The 20,045-nt window shown below is 54.5% G+C and overlaps 1 protein-coding gene across 3 annotated transcripts; it reads left to right on the forward strand.

Annotated features, from left to right (window-relative positions):
- Positions 1 to 787: 787 nt before the first annotated feature.
- Positions 788 to 20,044, forward strand: VILL (villin like). Of its 3 annotated transcripts, none has more exons than XM_047770203.1 (20): positions 788 to 882; positions 5,360 to 5,426; positions 5,595 to 5,669; positions 5,967 to 6,166; positions 7,322 to 7,430; positions 8,891 to 9,001; positions 9,301 to 9,500; positions 9,890 to 9,968; positions 10,070 to 10,168; positions 10,680 to 10,809; positions 10,956 to 11,056; positions 13,471 to 13,608; positions 13,714 to 13,872; positions 14,463 to 14,642; positions 15,231 to 15,376; positions 16,318 to 16,462; positions 18,777 to 18,962; positions 19,122 to 19,193; positions 19,296 to 19,553; positions 19,778 to 20,044. In XM_047770203.1, the coding sequence occupies exons 2-20, from the start codon at positions 5,361 to 5,363 to the stop codon at positions 19,889 to 19,891; spliced, it is 2,568 nt and encodes an 855-aa protein (XP_047626159.1). In that variant the 5' UTR covers positions 788 to 882; position 5,360; the 3' UTR covers positions 19,892 to 20,044. The 3 variants fall into 3 exon arrangements, with proteins under 3 accessions (XP_047626159.1, XP_047626164.1, XP_047626154.1); XM_047770198.1 differs by lacking the exon at positions 788 to 882 and adding an exon at positions 928 to 1,042; XM_047770208.1 differs by lacking the exons at positions 788 to 882; positions 13,471 to 13,608 and adding an exon at positions 926 to 1,042.
- The last annotated feature ends 1 nt before the right edge of the window (position 20,045 follows it).

Consider the following 20,045-nt stretch of genomic DNA (forward strand, 5'->3'; position numbering starts at 1 on the left):
GGCCTCCCTTACACACGGGACCCTGGTAACTGTTAAACACAGTCACACACTGGCAGTGGGCCCTCCTGGGCACAGATGGACTCAGATTTCCTAGAGTCCCTCCACCCAGTGACAGGGAGCAGTGGGCATGAGAACTGGATATGGGGAAAGGGTCTTGGGGCCAACGGGCAGGTTTTAGCAGTGCGTCCACACTGGAAGGAGCATTCACACTGGCTAGACCATGGCTGCCACTGAGACCAGTGGCCTGAGGTCAGGGGGGGCTGTGCCCCTTGAGTTTTTGGAATCCTCTAGTTCCAGCTCCTCCCCCACCCGGCAATCAGGAAGGAAAGGAGGGGGCAGCCAAGGTGTGGGAGAAGCGTCTTCCCTGCAAGGGCTGGACTGGCCTCTCCCACAATGGGTATCAGGGCTCCCTAAAGAGGGCTGTGCCTGGCTGCGAGCCCGAATTGGGGGTGGGGAGGACAGCCGAGATGCTGGAGGAAGCTCTGGCCGGCTTCCCCCACCTTCTGAAATGACCTCAATGGCACAGAGCCAGACTGCCACCCCCTCCCCCACCAGCCTTGGTCCTGCTTCCTCCTAACATTTGCTAGGGTGTCCGAGCCTTCTGGAGGTCAGGGATCAGGAACCCTCACAGTGGATTCCACCCCCCACATCTTGGCCCAGTCCAGCCCTCCATCCCTGCTGGCTCTTAAAGAGCTGGGTCAATATTTGTTGACTGACTAACTGATAGACTTAAGTGTAAATGCCCAGTCTGCCGGGGTGTGTCCTGCAGGGCGGGAACAGGGATTGAGTTACAGTGGAGGGGGAGCCCTGGGCAGAACCTGGCTCTGTGCCAGGCCCAGCACTGCCCACACGCTGGGTGAAGGCCCCAGCAGTTTCCAGCAGGTAGGCCCAGGCAGGGCGGAGACTCCGGGACCAAGGGAGGGAGGGGTTGCTCTAAATAGGGGTGTACAGCAGCGGCAGCAGCAAAGGCAGCGTGGGGTCACTGCGATCAGGGTTGCGGAGGAGCCGGCAGAACTGGGGAAGGCAGTGAGCAGCCCGGCAGGTGAGAACACCGGTGGGGGCAGGGAGGCCGTGGCCGGAAGGACCCTCAGGGAAGAAAGTGGCAGATTTTCTTCAAGGTGGGGGTATCTGTCTCCCAGAGTCCACACCCCTGGGGACCAGGCCCTGCCCCCTCCTCCCACTCCGGCAGGCAGCACCCCTCCTGCTCTCCTGAAAGGTATAGCAACCTCAGAGTCCGCCCTTTCACGGGTACCTCTGAAAGAGGAAGTTACACACCTGGTGGAGAGAAAGGGGCACCAGAGCTGGGAGGAGACTCAGGCGTGGGGGTGGGGGTCTGGAGAAGAAAGGGCGTGCCCAGGTGGGAGGAGCCCCAGAGGAGAGAAGGGATACAGTGGGGGAAGAAAGGGGTACCAGAGGGGGTGCCTGGGGACAGGGGGCTGCTGGAGGAAGGGGCACTAAAAGGGGGAGGAGAAGTCAGGAGGGGGGCCCTGGAAAGGGAGGATGCATGGGAGGAGAAAGGGGGCACCCACTGGGGACAGAAGGGCACCCAGACGAGGAAGGAGCACTGGGAGAGAGGGGTGTCAGAGGAGGAATCGGGCATGTAAGTGAGAAAGGGCGCCCTGGGTGGAGAGGAAGTGAGTCCCCAGGGAAAGAAGGGAGCTTCCAGCAGGAGACAGTGGAGTGAGGATTCCCCACTCAGTGTACGTGATGGAAGGGAGCTCCCAAGGGGACATCTTCCATGGGAGAGCCTGGACGGTCTGAGGGGACACTCTGGAGAGGGAGGGGTCCCTGAGGAAGAAGGGACTGCCTGGGGGATAAAGAGGGTGCTGAGAGTGCCCCCTCCCTTTGAGCATCCCTTCTCCATCCCCTAGAAACCAGTTGGAAGCCGTAAGCACCGGTTCCATGGGGCTGTGGCCTCAAGCCCTGGGTGCCTGAGAGTTTGGATCTGCAGGCTGACCCTGGGTATCCGGGCATCCTCCAGCCCCCTAGGGGTGATGCTCTTCCCTCCGGTGAAACCAGCCCAGTCCCAGCTTTCTGGCCACAGTCTGACTTCCCCATCCCACAGGGGGCCCTGGTGACCCCTGTGCTGAGCCAGCCAGTCTTCCTGTCATTCTGTCACTGTTTCACCCTTAACATGACCTACAACCTATAATCTGCACCTCTGGTCACTGCCTGTCTGTGCTCTGGTCGCTATCACTAAGTCACTTCTTCTACCAGTCACCACCAAATGTCACCATGCCTGTCACTAGATGTCATCGTGTTTCCTGTTGCTTGAGACCACCATCACGTGGTGGTCAACTCGTCTGCCTGTCATTCATGTCTCTGTCACAGCAACAGGCCATTACCGTGACTCTCTTCTGGGTGCAGTGAGAGCACATGTGACCTTCACTCCTACAGTCACAGGCTGAGTATCTTGCTGGGTGTCAGGCAGCTGCAGGGAACTTGAGGACAAGCCCCTGGCCTCAGATTCCTCTGCTCTAGTGAGGGAGACCTGACCATCAGCACACAGGGTCTCCAGCACAGATTCAGGGGGCCAGCTGTAGCCCCAGCAGATCCCCATCTGCCCTTCCTCCTCTGGGAAGCTCCCTCTCACCTCTCCCCCCACATCCATGGGCACCTTGGCCGTCTCTGAGAGAGCTGGGTGTTTCCACTGTGAGCTCACCGGGGCCTGGGCCCCACCTGGACAAAGGCATAAGGAATGTAAGCCACTCGGTGACACCTGTTATGCTATGCCTCTGATTCTGCAACTGTATCTCCTCTCCCACCCAAGTCCCTTGGTCAGACAGGGTCAAGAGTGTTCCTCCTGCTGATATGACATGGCTGGAGTGGAGTGGGGAGGGAAGGGAACACTACTCAAGGGCCACAAGGGATGAGACACTCAGGAAGGACTCCTGGGTCTGTTGGGCAAAGCAGCAGCAAAAAAGAAAAATTGTAGCTGGCAGGATTTAGGTTACACGTTGAAAGAACTTCCGTGAATGAAGGAATGACCAGACCTGATGCAGAGGTTCCTGAAGGAGGCGTGCAGGAACCTTGGGAGGGGTGCAGGTCATTGAGAGTCACCTGCCGACTTGTAACAAAATCCAGATCCCCAGACTCCTCTCATTCCAGGCTTCTTTCTCCTGAGCAAACCCAGAACTATGGAGCACAGCCAAGTTGCTATTTGTAGAGCCAGTGGCTGTGTTTATTAAGCATTCAGCTCTGTTTCAAGAATTTGAGTGTATTTTGGCCTGATTTACCCAAACTGTTCAAGTGAGCTAAACCTGTCACTTAGAGTCACTGTGGAGTCTGGCACCATCTTCAGAGACAGTCCATGTGTGCCCAGTCTGTCCTGGGTTTGCAGAGCCTTTGTGTCATCTACAGAGCTTCTTTCTGTCCTAAGCCTATTTTGAGATCTTTTTAAACAGGCTGTCCTTATTTCCCCATGGATAAGGTATTCTTTTATTGCAGAAGCTGCTTGGCACCAAGGCCTATCCCTCTCTACTGAGCTTGTCCTGCGTCCTTGCCTGGGACACCTCTTTTCTGTCCCTGTTTACCAAGCTTTGTCTGTTTACAGTACCTGTCCCTGTCAGCAGAACTTGTTTCCTCTGCAGGAAGTACTTCTATCTCTAGACTGTGTCCCTGTTCAAAGAGTCTTTTCCTATTTCAGAGCCTGGTTCTGTCTGCAGAACCCGAGCCCTGGTTGTACAGTCCACAGGATTTGTCAGGGCCTTTGCCTGTTTGCACAGCCTGTCTGAACTTCCCAGGAAAGAAACTTTGCTTGCAGGCTCTACTGCTATGAAGTTTCTCACCACCAGGGGTCGCTGTGTCTGAAAGCACCTGTGTCTTTCTACAGCGCACTTCCCTTTTGGCAGAGCACATACCTGTCTGCACAGTCACTTCCTAATTACACGTGTACTTGTTAGTGGACTGTCCCTATTTACGGAGACTTTATCTGTTTCCAGAACTCATCCTGTCCCTGTTTTCAGACCTTGGGCTCTCTATAGAACCCAGTCCTGTTTCAAGATCTTACCCATGTCTAGGGCATCTGTGTTGGAACACAGAACTGATTCCCTTGCTGGCTTCTTGCAGCAAATCCTGCTCCCTCTGAAGACATTGTCACATTAACAGAGGCTGTCTGTTTTCAGAGTCTGTGTGTCCTCCGAAACCTCTCCCTATCTGTAAAGTCTCCATCTACAGAGGCTTCGTCTACAGAACCATGCCCTTTGCAGAACCTGGATCTCTCTGCAGAGCTCACAAGTGCTTGCCCAGCCTGTTCCTATCTCCGTGTATGTAGGATTTGAGGTGGTTTCCTGAGGCTGTCCCTGAATGTGGAGCCTGACCATGCCTAGAAAGCTGTGGCCTGTTTCAGAGCCTGCCTTTGTCTTGGAAGCATTTCTCAAAGTGGGGATTCTGTGCTTGCTTGCAGAGCCTTGCCTATCAATGTGCCTGTCCATATCTTCGGAGATTGTCCCTTATACAAAGAGTCCCTGTCTTAAGGGTCTGTCCCCAGCCATATTTGCAAAGCTTTTCCCAGTTCTGCACAGCCCCTCCATAACTGCAGGACCTGGGACTGTTTGTAGAGCCTTTCTCAGTGTTCACAACCTTTGCTTGTTTGCCCAGCCTGTCTGAATTTCCCTTTCCCTCCTCTTTGTGGAGGTTGTCCTTACAAAGGTGGTCCCTGTCAATGGAACTCATCTTTGTCAGAAACTGTGCCCATTGCATCCCTTTCTTGGGTCTGAGGAAGCTGTCCCTGTTGGCAGAGCCTGTGATTGCATTCAGACCCTTTTCTACCTGTATAGCCTATCCCTCCCTGCAGGTGCTATGACTGCACAGCCATTTCCTTAGCTGTCTGGAAGACCCATGCCAATTTGCCTTGGGTACAGAGACTGTCTTTGTCTACAGGATTCTGTCTCACTTCAAGAGCCTGTCCCCATTTGCAGAGTCTGTCCCTACCTGCAGTCTCTGTTGTTACTAGAAGAGCCTTTGCCTGCCTGCATAGTCTATCACCATCTATAGGGACTATCCCTGGCTGCAGATCCTGCGTCTGCAAAGCCTATTTCGAACTCCCTGGCTGTTTGCAGAGGTTGTCCATAGACTCAAAGCCTATCAGTGCCCACAGAGCTCAGCTCTGTTTCAAGAGCACAAACAGAAAAGAAGCCAGGTACCTGTTTGCAAAGCTTCTGAGCTAATGTCTGCAATACTTGTCCTGGTTTGCCGGCTCTTGTGTTTATGTAGCCTTCCTCATGAAAGACACAGGCTATGATGAAGGGGCTTTGGAGAGCTGTGGGTGGGGAGGGCTCTGGCTTGGAGTCCAGAGCACAGGTGGCCAAGGCCTGAGGACTCTGGTTCTTGTTTCCTCGCTCACTCCCTCTCGACCTAGGATGCACACCCTCAAGGGCCTCTCGGCCATCAAGAACCAGAGGGACCTCCACATATGGATCATTGAGGTGAGCACACAGCCAAACAGAAGAGCTGCTACCACAGAGAGTGTGTGTGTCCCAGTGACTAGGCTTCTTGGGCCCCCGACTCCAGCTCCCTCCCCCACCTCACCCCAAGGGTCGTGGTTGAGGGGGGAGGGGCACTCCCAAGTTGTTGCCAGGCACCTTCTCTCCCAGAACCTGAAGATGGTGCTGGTCCCTGAGAAGGCTTATGGGAACTTCTTCGAGGAACACTGCTACATCGTCCTGCGCGTGAGCACTTGAGGCGTCTCCAAGGGGGCGGGGCATGGCCCAGTTGCGGGGAGGGGGGTTGATGGTGCAGACAGAGATCTCCTGGGAAGAGGTCGGCTGGGAGCCCGCGAGGGGGCTGCTGCTGTTGAGGCCTCTTCCTCCCCACCCCATCCTCCATCTCCCGTCCATGGAAGCACCTGACCAAGGTACAGCCTCACCTCAATGTCCACCCCGCCTCATCCCTCGGGCCCCACCCCACCCCGGGACCTCAGCCTCCCACCACACACCCAGACACAGACACAAACACCTGGGCCCTAGGTCCCCCAGGAGGCCGCACAGGGGGCGGCCAAAGACCTGCACTACTGGGTCGGGAAGCTGGCCGACCCTGAGGCGCTGGCCGCGGCCGGCTCCTTCATCCAACACCTCCAGGAGGCGCTGGGTGGCGCCACCGTGCAGCACCGCGAGGTGCAGGGCCATGAGTCGGCCTGTTTCCGCAGCTACTTCCGCCCCGGAATCATGTGAGTGAGGGGGCGGGAGGGGAAGGAGCGGTGGGCTGGCTGGCACCCTGGGACAGTGGTCACCCTCATCACCATCACAGTGTGTGCGGTGTTTTCTTTGGGGAGGGAAGGGGTAGCAATTTATTGACAAATTATACTGTACAACCCACCCATTTCAAGTATACAGTTCAGTGTTTTTTTTAGTATGTTCACAGACCTGTGTGACCATTGCCACAATTTTAGAACATTTTCATCACCCCAAAAAGAAACCCGGTGCCCTTTAGCAGCATTCCCCAGCTCCCCCAACACTCCCTTCCCCCAGTCTGTATAGATTTGCCTCTTCTGGATATTTCATTTTTATTGGAATTATACAACACTGTGTATGGACAGACCACATTTTATTTATGTATTCATCACCTAATGGACATTTGGGTTGTTTCCACTTTTTAGCTGTTATGGATAATACTGTTATTAACATTCGTATACAAGTTTTGGGTTCCCCCCCAGTTTTATTGAGATATAATTGACATATAGCACTGTATGAGTTTAAGGTGTACAGCATAACCGTTTGACTTGCATGGATGGTGAAATGATTACTGCCATAAGGTTGCTCACTATTCATCACGGCGTACAAGTTTTTGCATGGACATTCATGATTCATTTCTTTTGGATTTATACCCAGAAAGAAACACCAATGTTGTTTTGAGTTTGCTTTTGTCCTACTGTGCTCAGTAGAAACATGTCTTTTGCTGTAAATATGTAAATAAATTTGTTTCAAATATTTATTAAATTAATTGCTGCAACAGGGAAATCTATTCAATATGCTGTAATAACCTATATGGGAAAAAATAATGGAGTATATATATATGTGTAACTGAATCACTTCGCTGTACACCTAAAATGAATACAACATTGTAAGTCAACTATACTCCAATAAAATTAAAAAAAAATAATTGCAGTAGACTAGATTAAGTCCTAGGGAATTGTCCATATTCAGTTATTTCTGTTGAAATTAATACATGTATATAGTATAGACATATGCACACATATATACACACATATGCAGAAAACATGCCACCCCATATATGTCCACATGCCTACACACGTGTTCACATCTGCACTTACCATTGCATGCGGCAGCATATGATCTCACAGGGCACCCCATGCTCTCCTCAGCTACAGGAAGGGAGGCTTGGCCTCTGGCCGCAAGCATGTGGAGACCAATGTGTACAACATCCAGCGACTGCTGTGCATCAGAGGGAGGAAGCCCGTGTCGGCCACCGAGGTGAGCTGCTAGGGGTGCCCCTTGACCTTGGATTCAGCTAGACTGTAGGTCCTGGGGTATAGGGAAGTGTAGAGGGTAGTGAGGGGAGGGGGACCGCATTCCCCAATGGCCCATCCTGATGAGGGAGAGAGAAGGCAGAGGCAGGCTTCCAGCTCTACCCCTGCCAGGGTTCCTCTGACCCTCTGTTTCATCATCTGTCTCATGGGCGTGTTGAGAACTAGGGAGGTGAGGCACACAGGATAATGCACGTGAATGGCCTTGTAAGCAGCACCGTGGGAAGCAGCATGATTTGGGGGGGGGGGAGGTGCACAGCCCCAATCTCTCACACATTGTCACTGTCACCCATAGGCACACACAGCTTCTCCATTGTTGCGCCTGGGGCTACTCTGATCTTGCAGCATTCCCTGGTGGCTCAGTGTGTTAAGGATCTGGGTTGTCACTGCTGTGGCACATCGCTTCCTGGCCCGGGAACTTTTGAATGCCACAAGCATGGCAAAATGTATATATTTATACTGATCTTAGGGTTCCCATTGTGGCTGAGATGTTAACAAACCTGACCAATATCCATGCAGTCATGGGTTCGATCCCTGGCCTTGCTGAATGGGTTAAGGATCTGGTGTGGCTGCAGCTGTGGTATAGGCTAGCAGTTAAAGCTCTCATTCAACCCCTAGCCTGGAAACCTCCGTATGACATGGGTGTGGCCCTAAAAAGACAAAAGACCAAAAAAAAAAAAAAAGAGTTTAATGCCTCTGATGGTAATGGTGACCCCTGGGTGGTGCACATTACTGTCTGCATGGTGTGTGGCAGCTCTGTGACTCACAGGTGATCCCACCCAGGCTAACACAGTGTCACCCACAGATTCAGTGACCATACATCCCAGAGCCTGCAGAGCAACCATGCAGCCCCAGGTTTTGCTTGGTATCCTGGCATAATTGTTCAGAGCCCCAGCCTCCACTTTTACTCTCAAAAGTGTCTGTTGGGATAATTGCCCTTATCCCCAGATAATACACTGTCCCCAGGCACACATGCACTGTCATCCAGGGCCTCACATGTTTATTCACATTGGATGCACGTGTACACACATCTACACACGTGAATAAACTGATACCTGTGCCCCACTGTATCCATGTACACCTGTGCATCGAGTGAGAAGTGTCAGAGTCACATACACCCTGTGAAATACAGCATTACCTATAGTCACACATGCCCAGAGATGCACCCAGTCACACCCAGAGAATGACCTTCAAGGTCTCACGTGGTTACACAGATGTGTACTTGCACACCATCAGAACAGTGTTACACTCACACTTTCACCCAGTTACACACAGCTTCCTGCACACAAGTAACACACCGGAGCTATGCTCACATAAGCAAGGACAGGCTGCAGTGCCCCTCCACCTGGGTGTAGGTGGTATGACACTCTGTCTCCCTCCTTGACACCCTCTCCCCTGCTCTGAAAGGTGGAGCTCTCCTGGAACAGCTTTAATAAGGATGACATCTTCCTGCTAGACCTGGGCAATATGATGATCCAGTGGAATGGGCCCAAGACCAGCACTACTGAGAAAGCACGAGTCAGTATCTTCCCCAGGACCAAGGGATGCAGGACTTGGGGGAGAGGGGTCCTCCAACTGTCCACCCTCCAGTCACCCAAAGAGGCAGGCTTGGCTCTCCACCTTAGAAGCTGAGAAGCACCTATAAGCTGAGTCCAGATCCCCCACTGGTGGTACCCCTGGATGCCAGGATAAGGGGACACCCTCCTTGCCCCCCGTCTTTGGGAGCTGAGCAGTGACAAGAAGGATCTAGAAGGACTGCCTAAGAGGTAAAGGGAACATGCTGGGGAGTTCCCCGACTGCCATGTCCTCTCCCACAGGGCCTGGCCCTGACCCGCAGCCTCAAGGACAGGGAGCGTGGTGGTCGTGCACAGATTGGCATAGTGGACGATGAGGTTGAAGCCACTGAGCTCATGCAGATCATGGAAGCTGTGCTGGGTCGCAGAGTGGGCAACCTGCGTGCCACCATGCCCAGCAAGAGTATCAACGAGCTGCAGAAGGCCAGTGTCCGTCTCTACCAGTGAGCAGACCCTGGGAGTGGGTGAGGTGGGTGGGATAGCCCAGGCATGGAGGTCCATTATCATTATGCAATAACATGGTGTCTCTAGGAAGCCCTCTAGAAACATCTTGGGTGTTTGTGGGGCAAGCCGTGTGGTACTTTGGGCCCAGCCTGTTCTCTTGCATGGCTGCCTTTCTGAGAAACCCATTGTATAAGCAGAGCAAGCAAGGCCCCAAGAGAACCAGAGAGCTGCTTAGACTCCAGGGCAAGGCTGCAGTGAAGACCTCAATTCAGGGTTCCAGCCCCCATGCCTTCTGCCTCTGGGTGGAAGGTTGGGGGTGGTGGTGGTAGCTGGATTGGCACCAGGCCAGGGAAGAGTTGAACTCCCCAAATGGATGCCTTTCCCCTAGTGTCTATGAGAAGGGCAAGGACCTGGTGTTCCAGGAGTTGGCGACCTGCCCACTGACCCAAGACCTACTTCAGAAGGAGGTGAGGCAGGCCTGGCCCCAGCCACCATATCCCTCCCTACCCATCCCACAGCCCCAGCTCAGTCTGGATCACCTACTGACCAGTCCCTCTTTTGCTCCCAGGACTGCTACATCCTGGACCAGGGTGGCTTCAAGATCTATGTGTGGCAGGGACACATGTCCAGCCTTCAGGAGAAAAAAGCTGCCTTCAGCCGGGCCCTGGTGAGGCTGTGGAGCCTTGTCTCAGAGGGACATAGCGCTGCCCTGGGGTTTGAATGGGGAGGCAGCCCTGCCTGGGGTCTGAGGGAGGAAATGGCCCCACCATGCAGTCTAAGCTGGGAGACATCCATGTCCTGGGGTCTAAAGGGAAAGGTAGCCCACCCTGGGGCAAGGGGGCGGGGGAGATACATCCTGCCCTGGGAATCCTGTCTGATGGAGGAGGACATAACCCTGCCGTGGGGTCTCAGCTTGGAGATTTGGCCGCCCTGTCTGAGGGAGGAGACACAGCTTGCCATAGCCGGCCCTTCGGGGGCCCGGACTAAGGGGACCCCGCCTGTCCTCAGGGACCTCGGAGAAGTCGGTAATGCTGCTGCCAGCTCCGTAAGCGGGTCACGAGCTTGGTTAATTAACTCTGCTCAGGGCCCGGCTGGCCCGCAGCCTGAGCAGCGGGTCCCGCGGGTGGAGCGGAGCAGTGGGCCCTCGGGCCGCACGCCTGACAGAGCCCCCACCACAGGGCTTCATCCAGGCCAAAGGCTACCCGAGCCACACCAACGTGGAGGTGGTGGACGACGGCGCTGAGTCAGCTGCGTTTAAGCAGCTATTCCAATCGTGGTCTGGAGAGCAGCGCGGGAAGAACCACCGAGGCACGAGGGGGCGGGGCTGGGGGCGGGGCGGAACTTTCTGAGTCGTGGGCGGAGTGGGACCGGAGGGGGCGGGGCCTGGCTGGCGCGCGAGGGGTGAGGGGGCGTGACTGGAGGGGCAGGGCAGTGACATCCTGTTTCACCTTCAGGTAAATTGCTTCAGGTAAAGCTGGACGTGGGCAAGCTGCACAGCCAGCCTGAGCTAGCGGCCCAGCTCAGGATGGTGGATGATGGCTCTGGGAAGGTGGAGGTAAGGGACACTGGCCTGGCTGAGGGATGATGGGCGCACAGGTGCAGACTGTGACTTCAGGTGAACCGCATTGCGGCTAAAGTGACCCAGGTACACCCAGGTGCACATCTACACAAAATTAGGGGCACCTGGGGGCTTGTGTGCATATAAACACACCCTCCCCCAGCCAGCTTATACATGTCGCAGCTACAGTCACACACAGCCATGGCTGCCTGCTCGGTAGCACTCATGGCACCCAGCACAGTAATGTTCAAACGATGAATGGTGCCCTTTTGTCATGTGTATGACACAACCATACATATTATAATGTAGACACACACACACCTTGTAATTGTACTTAATAACAGCATAATTGCAAACATATCACTGTACAAACTCTACATCACTGTACATCACATGTGATCACAGGCCCACACACCCCACACACCCCACCCCCAACACACAGTCACACAGTCAGCCACCCACCTGGTCTCAGAGCAGTGTCTGGGAGATGCAGGGATTGGGGGCCATTTGCTGGCTCTGTACAGGGCAGAGTTGTATCTTGACTTATTAGCTCACCCCTGGGAATGGCCTTTAATTCCTTTGGGCCTCTGTTTTTTTTATCTATAAAATGGGGGTAAAAGCTGTGCTCCCACTGACCCTGATGCTGGTATGGAGGTGCTGTGACATTATAGGAACAGGACAACTGGGCTTGTGTGAGGGGTGCTAGTTCTTAAAGTAGGCCAAGGTCAGAGGAAATACTTTTTCTCCAAGATTCCCTATGACATTTGCCCTCATGTGGATTGATGGGGCTGTGAGTGGGGAAAGACTGAGATAGGAGGCGGGCCAGGGTAAGAGAGGGATAGGGAGGGGGGTCAGGGAGAGACAGTGGAGACTGAGAACGACAGAGAGACAGGGAGTTCCCTTTGTGGCTCAGTGGTTAACGAACCCAACTAGGATCCATGAGGACACGGATTCAATCCCTGGCCTCGCTCAGTGGGTTAAGGATCCAGTGTTGCCGTGAGCTGTGGTGTAGGTTGCAGACACGGCTCAGATCCTATGTTGCTGTGGCTGGCGGCTACAACTCCAATTCGACCTCTAGCCTGGGAACCTCCATATGCTGTGGGTGCGGCCCTAAAAAGCAAAAAAAAAGGAGGGACAGAATGGGGGGGAGGTGGGGTGCAGAGAAGGGAGAGTTAAGGGCACAGGGAGAGGAGAAAAGGGATCAGAGAGAAGTGGGGTGCCCAGGGAGAGACAGAGGGGCAGCCAGGAGAGAGAGAAGAGGAGAGACAGCAAAGTGGAGAAAAAGACAAGGCAGGAGAATAGAGGGATCTGCACCCAGACCCTAAGTACAAAGGCAGGAGGGGACCCCCCCCCCGCCCCAGCAGGCTGGGGGACAGACAGGCATGGGGAGGGCTGGAGCCAGGAGGCCTGGCCATCAGGTTAGTGCTACAACTAGAGGCGTGTGGTTGGAGTCAGCTGCTTCTGCAAAGTACAGGATTCTGGGTGCTCTGGTCTTTTCCAGAGACAGCTGTTGGGCTCTGTGAGAGCACAAGAAGCCCAGGTATCTCTTGCCTGTCAAGGTGAGTGTTGTTAGCCCCACTTTACAGGTGGGAAAAACTGAAGCTCAGAAAGGTCTCCTGCCAGTGTGGTTTGACTGGGGTCTGCCTGGCTCCAGAGCCCGTGCTCGGCTACACACAGGAACAAGAAATTCCACTGATAAGTGTGACAAAGTGTTTCCCTTTGTCTTTGAACAGGCTTTGCTTTTTAAGGGACACTTGAAAAAAGGAAATTTGGGAGTTCCTGTTGTGGCTCAGTGGTAACAAATCCAGCTAGTATCCACGAGGGTGCAGGTGTGATCCCTGGCCTCCCTCAGTGGATTAAGGATCCAGTGTTGCCATGAGCCACAGTGTGGGTTGCAGATGTGGCTCGGATCTAGCATTGCTGTGGCTGTGACATAGACCTGCAGCTGCAGCTCCAATTTGAACCCAGCCTGGGAACTTCCAAATGCCATGTGTGCAACCCCAAAAAGCAAAAAAAAAAAAAAAAAAAAAAAAGAAAGAAAGAAAATAGAAAAAAATTATTTCCAAGAGCCCCAAGGCCTTGCTTCTACCCAGCCTCTGCTGTGCACTGAGCAGCGAGCACCTGTGCAAGACCTGCCTGGCCCTAACCCAGACTATGGCTGGTGGAGTCAGGCTGTGCTGGCACATGGCAGCTTCTGGAGTCCTCACCACTTATAGGTCCCACAGGCCATCTCAGAGTCCTGGCTGAGAGCAGGCTGGCCTGAGTGTGCTGGGTCCCGGGGTCCATGGGGGAAGCACAGAGTGTGAGGTAGGTGCAGGGCTGGGGCCAAGCTGAGTTTCCTGGCTGGACCCGGGATAGGTGGGCGTTCGGGTGGAGGCACCACCTGTACCTGTTGGTCCCCTGCTCCCCAGGTGTGGTGCATCCAGGACTCAGGCAGACAGTCCGTGGACCCCAAGCATCATGGGCAGCTGTGTGCAGGCAGCTGCTACCTTGTCCTCTACACATACCAGAGGATGGGCCTCATCCAGTATATCCTATACTTGTGGCAGGTGCGCCGGCCTGAGGGAGATGGTGGGAACCCTAAAGCCCCAGAGCTGAGAATCTGAGAATGGGGTCTGGGAGCTGCACCAGGCCCTCACCACTCCTGCCCACAGGGCCTCCAGGCTGCTATGCACAAGATCAAGGCCCTAAACAGCAACGCCGAGGAGCTAGACATCATGTACCACGGAGCCCTGGTACAGGAGCACGTGACCATGGGCAGTGAGCCCCCTCACTTCCTCGCCATCTTCAAGGGTCAGCTGGTGGTCATTCAGGTAGGTCCCACCTTGCTTCCCTGGCCACAGCCTCTCTGGCTTCTCTGTGTGTCCTTCTCTGTAGGCCAGGGGCCCAGCTTATCATCCCTCAGCTTCTTGGTGCTTGAATGAGTTCCGAGGGTGAACCCTCAGAGGGGTCTGTTTAGAAAAGGCCAATTTCCCTATTCTAGACTGATGGAACCTTCACCCTCTACACTCAGAGGGCCCAGAAAACAAAGGTGGCTTCAAGAGAGGGAGTCCTGGAGTTCCCGTTTTAGCTCCGTGGTAACAAACCCAACCAGTTACCATTACGATGAGGGTTTGACTCCTGGCCCTGCCTAGTGGGTTCAGGATTTGACATTGCTGTGAGCTGTGGTGTCGGTCACAAACTTGGCTTAGATCTGGCCTTGCTATGGCTGTGGCATAGACCAGCAGCTGCAGCTCCGATTTGACCCCTAGCCTGGGAGCCTCCATATGCTGCAGGTGCAGCCCTAAAAAGACAAGCAAACACAGAGAAGGAGTCCTTGGTCCTGAGGAAGTTTGTTCCCCACCAGGAGAGTGGGGTGGCCCCAGGAGCCCTTGCCTCAGCCTTATATCCTGTCCTCTTGTAGGGGAGTGCTGGCCCCATTGGGAAGGGCCAGCCAGTGTCCGCCACGAGGCTCTTCCACATACAAGGCACCGACAGCTGCAACACCCAGACCATGGAGGTGCCAGCTTGTGCCTCAGCCCTCAACTCCAATGACATCTTCCTGCTGGTCACAGCTGGCCTCTGCTACCTCTGGTTTGGGAAGGTAACCCAGCAATGACCACTTGACTCATGCCCAGGGCAGTGGTGCCAGGCCAGGGAAGGGTCCATGCTACACTGGAGGATGATGTCAAATCCAAGCCTCAGGCTGGGAGGGAGGTGGGGGAGAGGCCACAGCAACCCCTCTGGAACCTGGGGGAAGTTACTAAGTGACAGGTGGACCTAGGTGTCCATGAGTCAGAGCCAGGCCAAGCCCAGGCTGCCTCCCTTCCTTACTGCCTCATGCAGGGACCATGTCTCTTCCCAAGTCTCTTGGGAAAAAGAGGAGGCATAGTCCAGGTTGCCAGGGTTTCCTCGGATCTTCAGCATAAACCATGAATGATCTCCAAGTCTGGGGGTCCCCCTCCTGTGCTTTGGACCCCAGGAGGGTCCCAATCTTTGTGACCTTGGTTTGCTGAGGATACTGAGGCCAGGAGGGAGAGGAAGGAAGACCCTTGGTCATGTATGACCCGTCATGAGCCTCGGCCTCCAGTGCCTCAGGTCCAGCTCCCCACAGACCCTCATTCGTGGGGGATGTTGGGCTGGAGGTGAAGACCCCTCCCCTGCAGGGCCTGAGCCCCTCTTTGCCTGCCAGGGCTGCAGCGGTGACCAGCGTGAGATGGCACGGACGGTGGCCACTGTCATCTCCATGAAGAACCAGGAGATGGTGCTGGAGGGTCAGGAGCCTCCCCATTTCTGGGAGGCCCTGGGGGGCCCAGCGCCCTACTCTAGCAACAAGAGGTGACAAGGCTGGGAGGAGGGTGCTATCCTGACCCAGAGGAAACTGAGGCTCAAGAGAGTGGTGACTAATTAAAGGTCACACAGGGAGGTGGAGAGGCCAGACTAGAACTGAGAACTCTTGACTCCTCAACTCATGGGGCGCCCAGGAGCACAGCCCATTCTTCTTTCCCCCTAACTTGGAGCAGGATGCTGGATAGCAGGGCTGTGTCGTCCTCTGCTGGCCACATATGCTCCCTGCCTGGTCCCTGACACAGACCATCCCATTGGCAGAGGGCCAGAGAGCAAAGTGCTATGCCCCAACCCCACCATCCCCAGAGTATGGCGTGGTATGATATACAGGTCAACAGCGTGTGTGGAGTGTGCAAGAGTAGTGTGTATGTGTGCTGCGTAAATGGATAAGGGTGTGTATTAGAGGGTACGGCAGAGTGAGGCCTCAAAGGGAACAGGGAGCGGAGTGCTGGCCACTCTGTGTGTCTGTGGAGCCCAGCTATGTGCCATACTTCCCCAGGTCACTTGCTCCTAAGCGCCACTGTCTCCCCCTCAGCCTAGCTTCCCTTCTCCCACCTTCAGCCTAAGGTTGGATTCCTGGGCTCCTGCCAGGGGTGGAACCAACATCTCCTCCCTCCTGCAGAGGCAGGGCTCCAGCTAGGCCCTCCCTCCCCATGAGCCAGCCATCCCCTCCCTGCTGGGAAAACTCATGGGGCCCTTGTGCCATAGTGGCTGGCAGATCACCTAACCTGCTTGCCCCACTGACACAGGGGGACATGGAAGCCCACAGAGGGGTGGGGCATCCCTGGAGTGGATCAGGAGATGGGGGAAGCTGAGGGGCTTGTGTCCCAGCCCCTGGGGTGGGGCCCCTGTACTAAGGGCTGTCTTGGCCCAGGCTGATCAGAGGCTGAGCTCTCCCTACCCCCCTCACCACCCTGTGTCATGCTGGCCAGGCTCCCCGAGGATGTGTCCGACTTCCAGCCACGACTGTTTGAGTGCTCCTGCCAGACGGGTCCCCCAGTCCTCACAGAAGTGGTGTTCTTTAGCCAAGAAGACCTGGACAAGTATGATGTCATGTTACTGGACACCTGGCAGGAGGTGTGGCAGCCTGGGTGCCTGGCTGGGGTGGGAATGGGGTGTGTCTGAACCTGTGTAACTGGGCGTGAGTGTGTGACTTTGTGTCTCTACCTATGTGACTGCATATAAGGCTGCGAGTGAGTGTGTGACTGTCTGTGACACTGTGATACTGAGTGACTAGGCGATTGTGTGACCATGGATGAAAGCAGCGATGACTCTGTATTCCAGGGAGGCTATGGGTGTGTGTCTGGGATACGAGTGTCGTCGTGACCATTTGTGTAGTTTGTTGTAACTGTTGCTTTATGATGGTATTTGTGAGCTCAGGTGACTGAGCAAGTGCCTGTGGCTGACATGTTGGTGCTGCGTGGGCAGCCGTAAAGTGACCGTGTCTGTGTGTGTGTCTGTGTGTGAGAGAGAGATGCCTCCATGTGACTGCATTTGATCTCTCATTTATTTCCTCCTTGATCTTTATTATTTTCTTCCTTCTGCTGATGTTAGGTTTTACTTGTTCTTTTTCTAATTCTTTTAAGTGGTAGGTTAGGTTATTTATTTGAGTTTTTTCTTGTTTTTTGAGGAAGGCCTCTATCCCTCTGAACTTCCCTCTTAGGACTGCTTTAGCTACATTCCATAGATTTTATTTTATTTAGCCACACCTGTGGCATGCAGAAGTGTCCAGGCCAGGGGTCAAACCTGTGCCATAGTAGTGACCCAAGTCACAGCTGTGACAATGCCAAATCCTTAACCCATTGAGCCACCAGGGAACTCCATCCCATAGATGTGATTTGGTTGTATTTTCATTGTCATTTGTTTGTCTGTGTTTAATGGCTGTGCGGGCAAGTAACTGGCTATAACTGATCAGATGAGCCATACCTGGTGACACTGTCAGAGAGAGACTGTGTGACCAGCTACGGGTGTGAGTGCCTGAGTGACTGTATTCATGTGATTAATCATATTGCCATGTGGCTGGATGTGGTAGTGTTTCAGGCTACTTGTATTTTTCAGGCTGTGCTTGGCTGTGTGATCCAGTGTGACTAGTTTATGTGCAGCTGTGTGTGAGTGCGGGTGACAGTGCGTGGCTGTGATTTGCTGTCTGGCTGGCTGGTGATGGACCATTGTGTCCATGTAGATGCTGGGGACTCTGTGTGAATGTGGCCAGGAGGCCTTCAGGCTCCCATCTCACACAGAGTTGAACCAAACCCTCCCTCCAGCCCTGTGACCAGCGGCCCTAATCCTTCTCCCCGCTCACCCGACTCCAGCCACCGTGGCCTCCTAGCATGTTCAGGGCCTTTGCACCACTTATTTCCTCTGTTCAGAACACTTTCCTTTGAGACATACACGTAAGTCATACCCCCTCCTCCCTCAGATATTGACTCAGATGTCATCTTTTCAGTAAGGCTCTCCCTGACTCTAATTTAAAATGAAAGTACCCAGAGGTCCCATTGTGGCTCAGTGGATTAAAAACCTGACATAGTGTCCAAGAACATGTGGGTTTTGGACCTGGCATTGCTGCAGATTGCGGTGTAGGTTGCAGTTGTGGCTCAGATCTGCTGTGGCTGTGGCTGTGGCTGTGGCATAGGTCTGCAGCTGTGGCTCCAATTTGACCCCTAGCCCAGGAACTCCTGTATGTTGCAGGTGTGGCTGCAAAAAAAAAGTCAGTTAAATTAAAAAAAAATTTTTTTTAATTAAAAAATATAAATAGGGACAGGGAGTTCCTGTTGTGGCTCAGTGGGTTTCAAACCCGACTAGTATCCATGAGGATGTGGGTTCGTTCCCTGATCTCGCTTGTGAGTTAAGGATCTGGTGTTGCTGCAAGCTGCGGTGTAGGTCACAGACACAGCTTGGATCCTGCGTTGCTGTGGCTGTGGTGTAGGCTGGCAGCTGCAGCTCTGATTAGACCCCTAGCCTGGGAACTGCTGCGGGTGTGGCCCTAAAAAATTGAAAAAACCCACTCCCCACCACACTTTTCTTCTTTCTCTGCCCTATTTTTCTCATCTGATATGCTACATAGTTTTACTTATTTTCGTATCTCCACCAGTAACATGAAAGCTCTATAAGGGCGGGGATTTTCGTCTTTTTCATGATTGAGTCCCCAGTACCTAGAACAGTGCCTGGCACATGATCATCAGTGCTCAGTAAATACTCATGGATTGACCAAACACCTGCATGCCTGTGACCTTCTGGCACATTTATGGGTGTGTGGGTGTGCAGCCAGCCTGCTGGGTGTGTCTGGTTCGCTGGGATGTGTGGGGGTGGTTCTGAGACCACCACATGGACAGGGTGGGGAGGGAAGTGGTCAGGTCCAACCACTCAAGGCAAGACCCTGTCTGTGGCCCAGATCTTCCTGTGGCTGGGGGCAGCTGCTAGCCAGTGGAAGCAGGAGGCAGTGTTCTGGGGCCAAGAGTACCTGAAGACGCACCCAGCAGGGAGGAGCCTGGCCACGCCCATCGTGCTGGTCAAGCAGGGCCATGAGCCTCCCATCTTCACTGGATGGTTCCGCACCTGGGACCCCTACAAGTGGACCGTGAGTGAGGCCTGAACCCCCCATCCCCTCCCTAATCCAGCGGTCTGCCCTGGCAGACTGAGGGGAGCCAATTGCCCTGCCCAAAGACCACCAGCCTGTGGGGGGAACCTGGGCCCCTTGGTGCCCCTCCCTCTTCCCCACCCTGATTCTTGCCCTCAGAACAACCAGTCCTATGAGGAGGTGGTAGAGGGCAGCCTGGGAGCCGTATCTACCATCTCGAAGATAACAGCAGTGAGTACTGGGTCCTCCTGGGGGTCCGGGCTTGGCTGGCGTGGTCCAGGAAAGGAGCCCATGGGAGCCCATCTTCCCCAGCTGAGTCTCCTCTCCTGACAGGATGTCAACAACTTCCAGCTGTCCAAATGTCCCAGCACCGGTAGGCAAGGCCTGTGGGCCCTCAGGGGCTCTGAGAACAGCTCTGAGAACAAGCTGGAGCTGGGCCCCAAGGAGGGGGGCAGCAGCAGGAGCACCAGCAGCACCAGCAGCTACCATAGCAGCCCCAGAGCCGTGAGCAACGGGGGCCTGCCCCGCGAGCAGCTGATGCACCAGGCTGCCGAGGACCTGCCAGAGGGGGTGGACCCGGCCCACAAGGAGGTGGGTGCCTGAGACCCCCTGCCACTCACTGCCCCAGAACTAGTGATCTGAGGCTGAGCTGGAGGCACCTGTGGCATGAGCCACCGATAGTAGGCAACGGGCAGGTGGCCCAGGGAGATGTGTGTCCCAGAGGGGGTGATGGGCAGGGAGATGTGGGAGAGGATGACATCTCTGGGCTCAGTTGACATCTCTGCATCCACTCCTTCCCCACCCCCCGACCCCAGTCCTATCTCTCAGATTCGGACTTCCAAGATATCTTTGGGAAGTCCAAGGAGGAGTTCTACAGCATGGCCAAGTGGAGGCAGCAGCAGGAGAAGAAGCAGTTTGGCTTCTTCTGAACCCAGGCCCTACCCCTGTCTGTGCCACCCACACAGCCAAGACCCCTGAGGGTACCTCCCCCACCCATACCTGACACTCTCGGCAGAACCTCCTGGCCCTCCCCACTCAGAGACTCCTGGGTCACTTAAATAAAAGTCTGTGGTCTGCACAAAG

Source organism: Phacochoerus africanus, chromosome 1 (assembly GCF_016906955.1).
Source record: "Phacochoerus africanus isolate WHEZ1 chromosome 1, ROS_Pafr_v1, whole genome shotgun sequence".
NCBI classification, from domain to species: domain Eukaryota; kingdom Metazoa; phylum Chordata; class Mammalia; order Artiodactyla; family Suidae; genus Phacochoerus; species Phacochoerus africanus.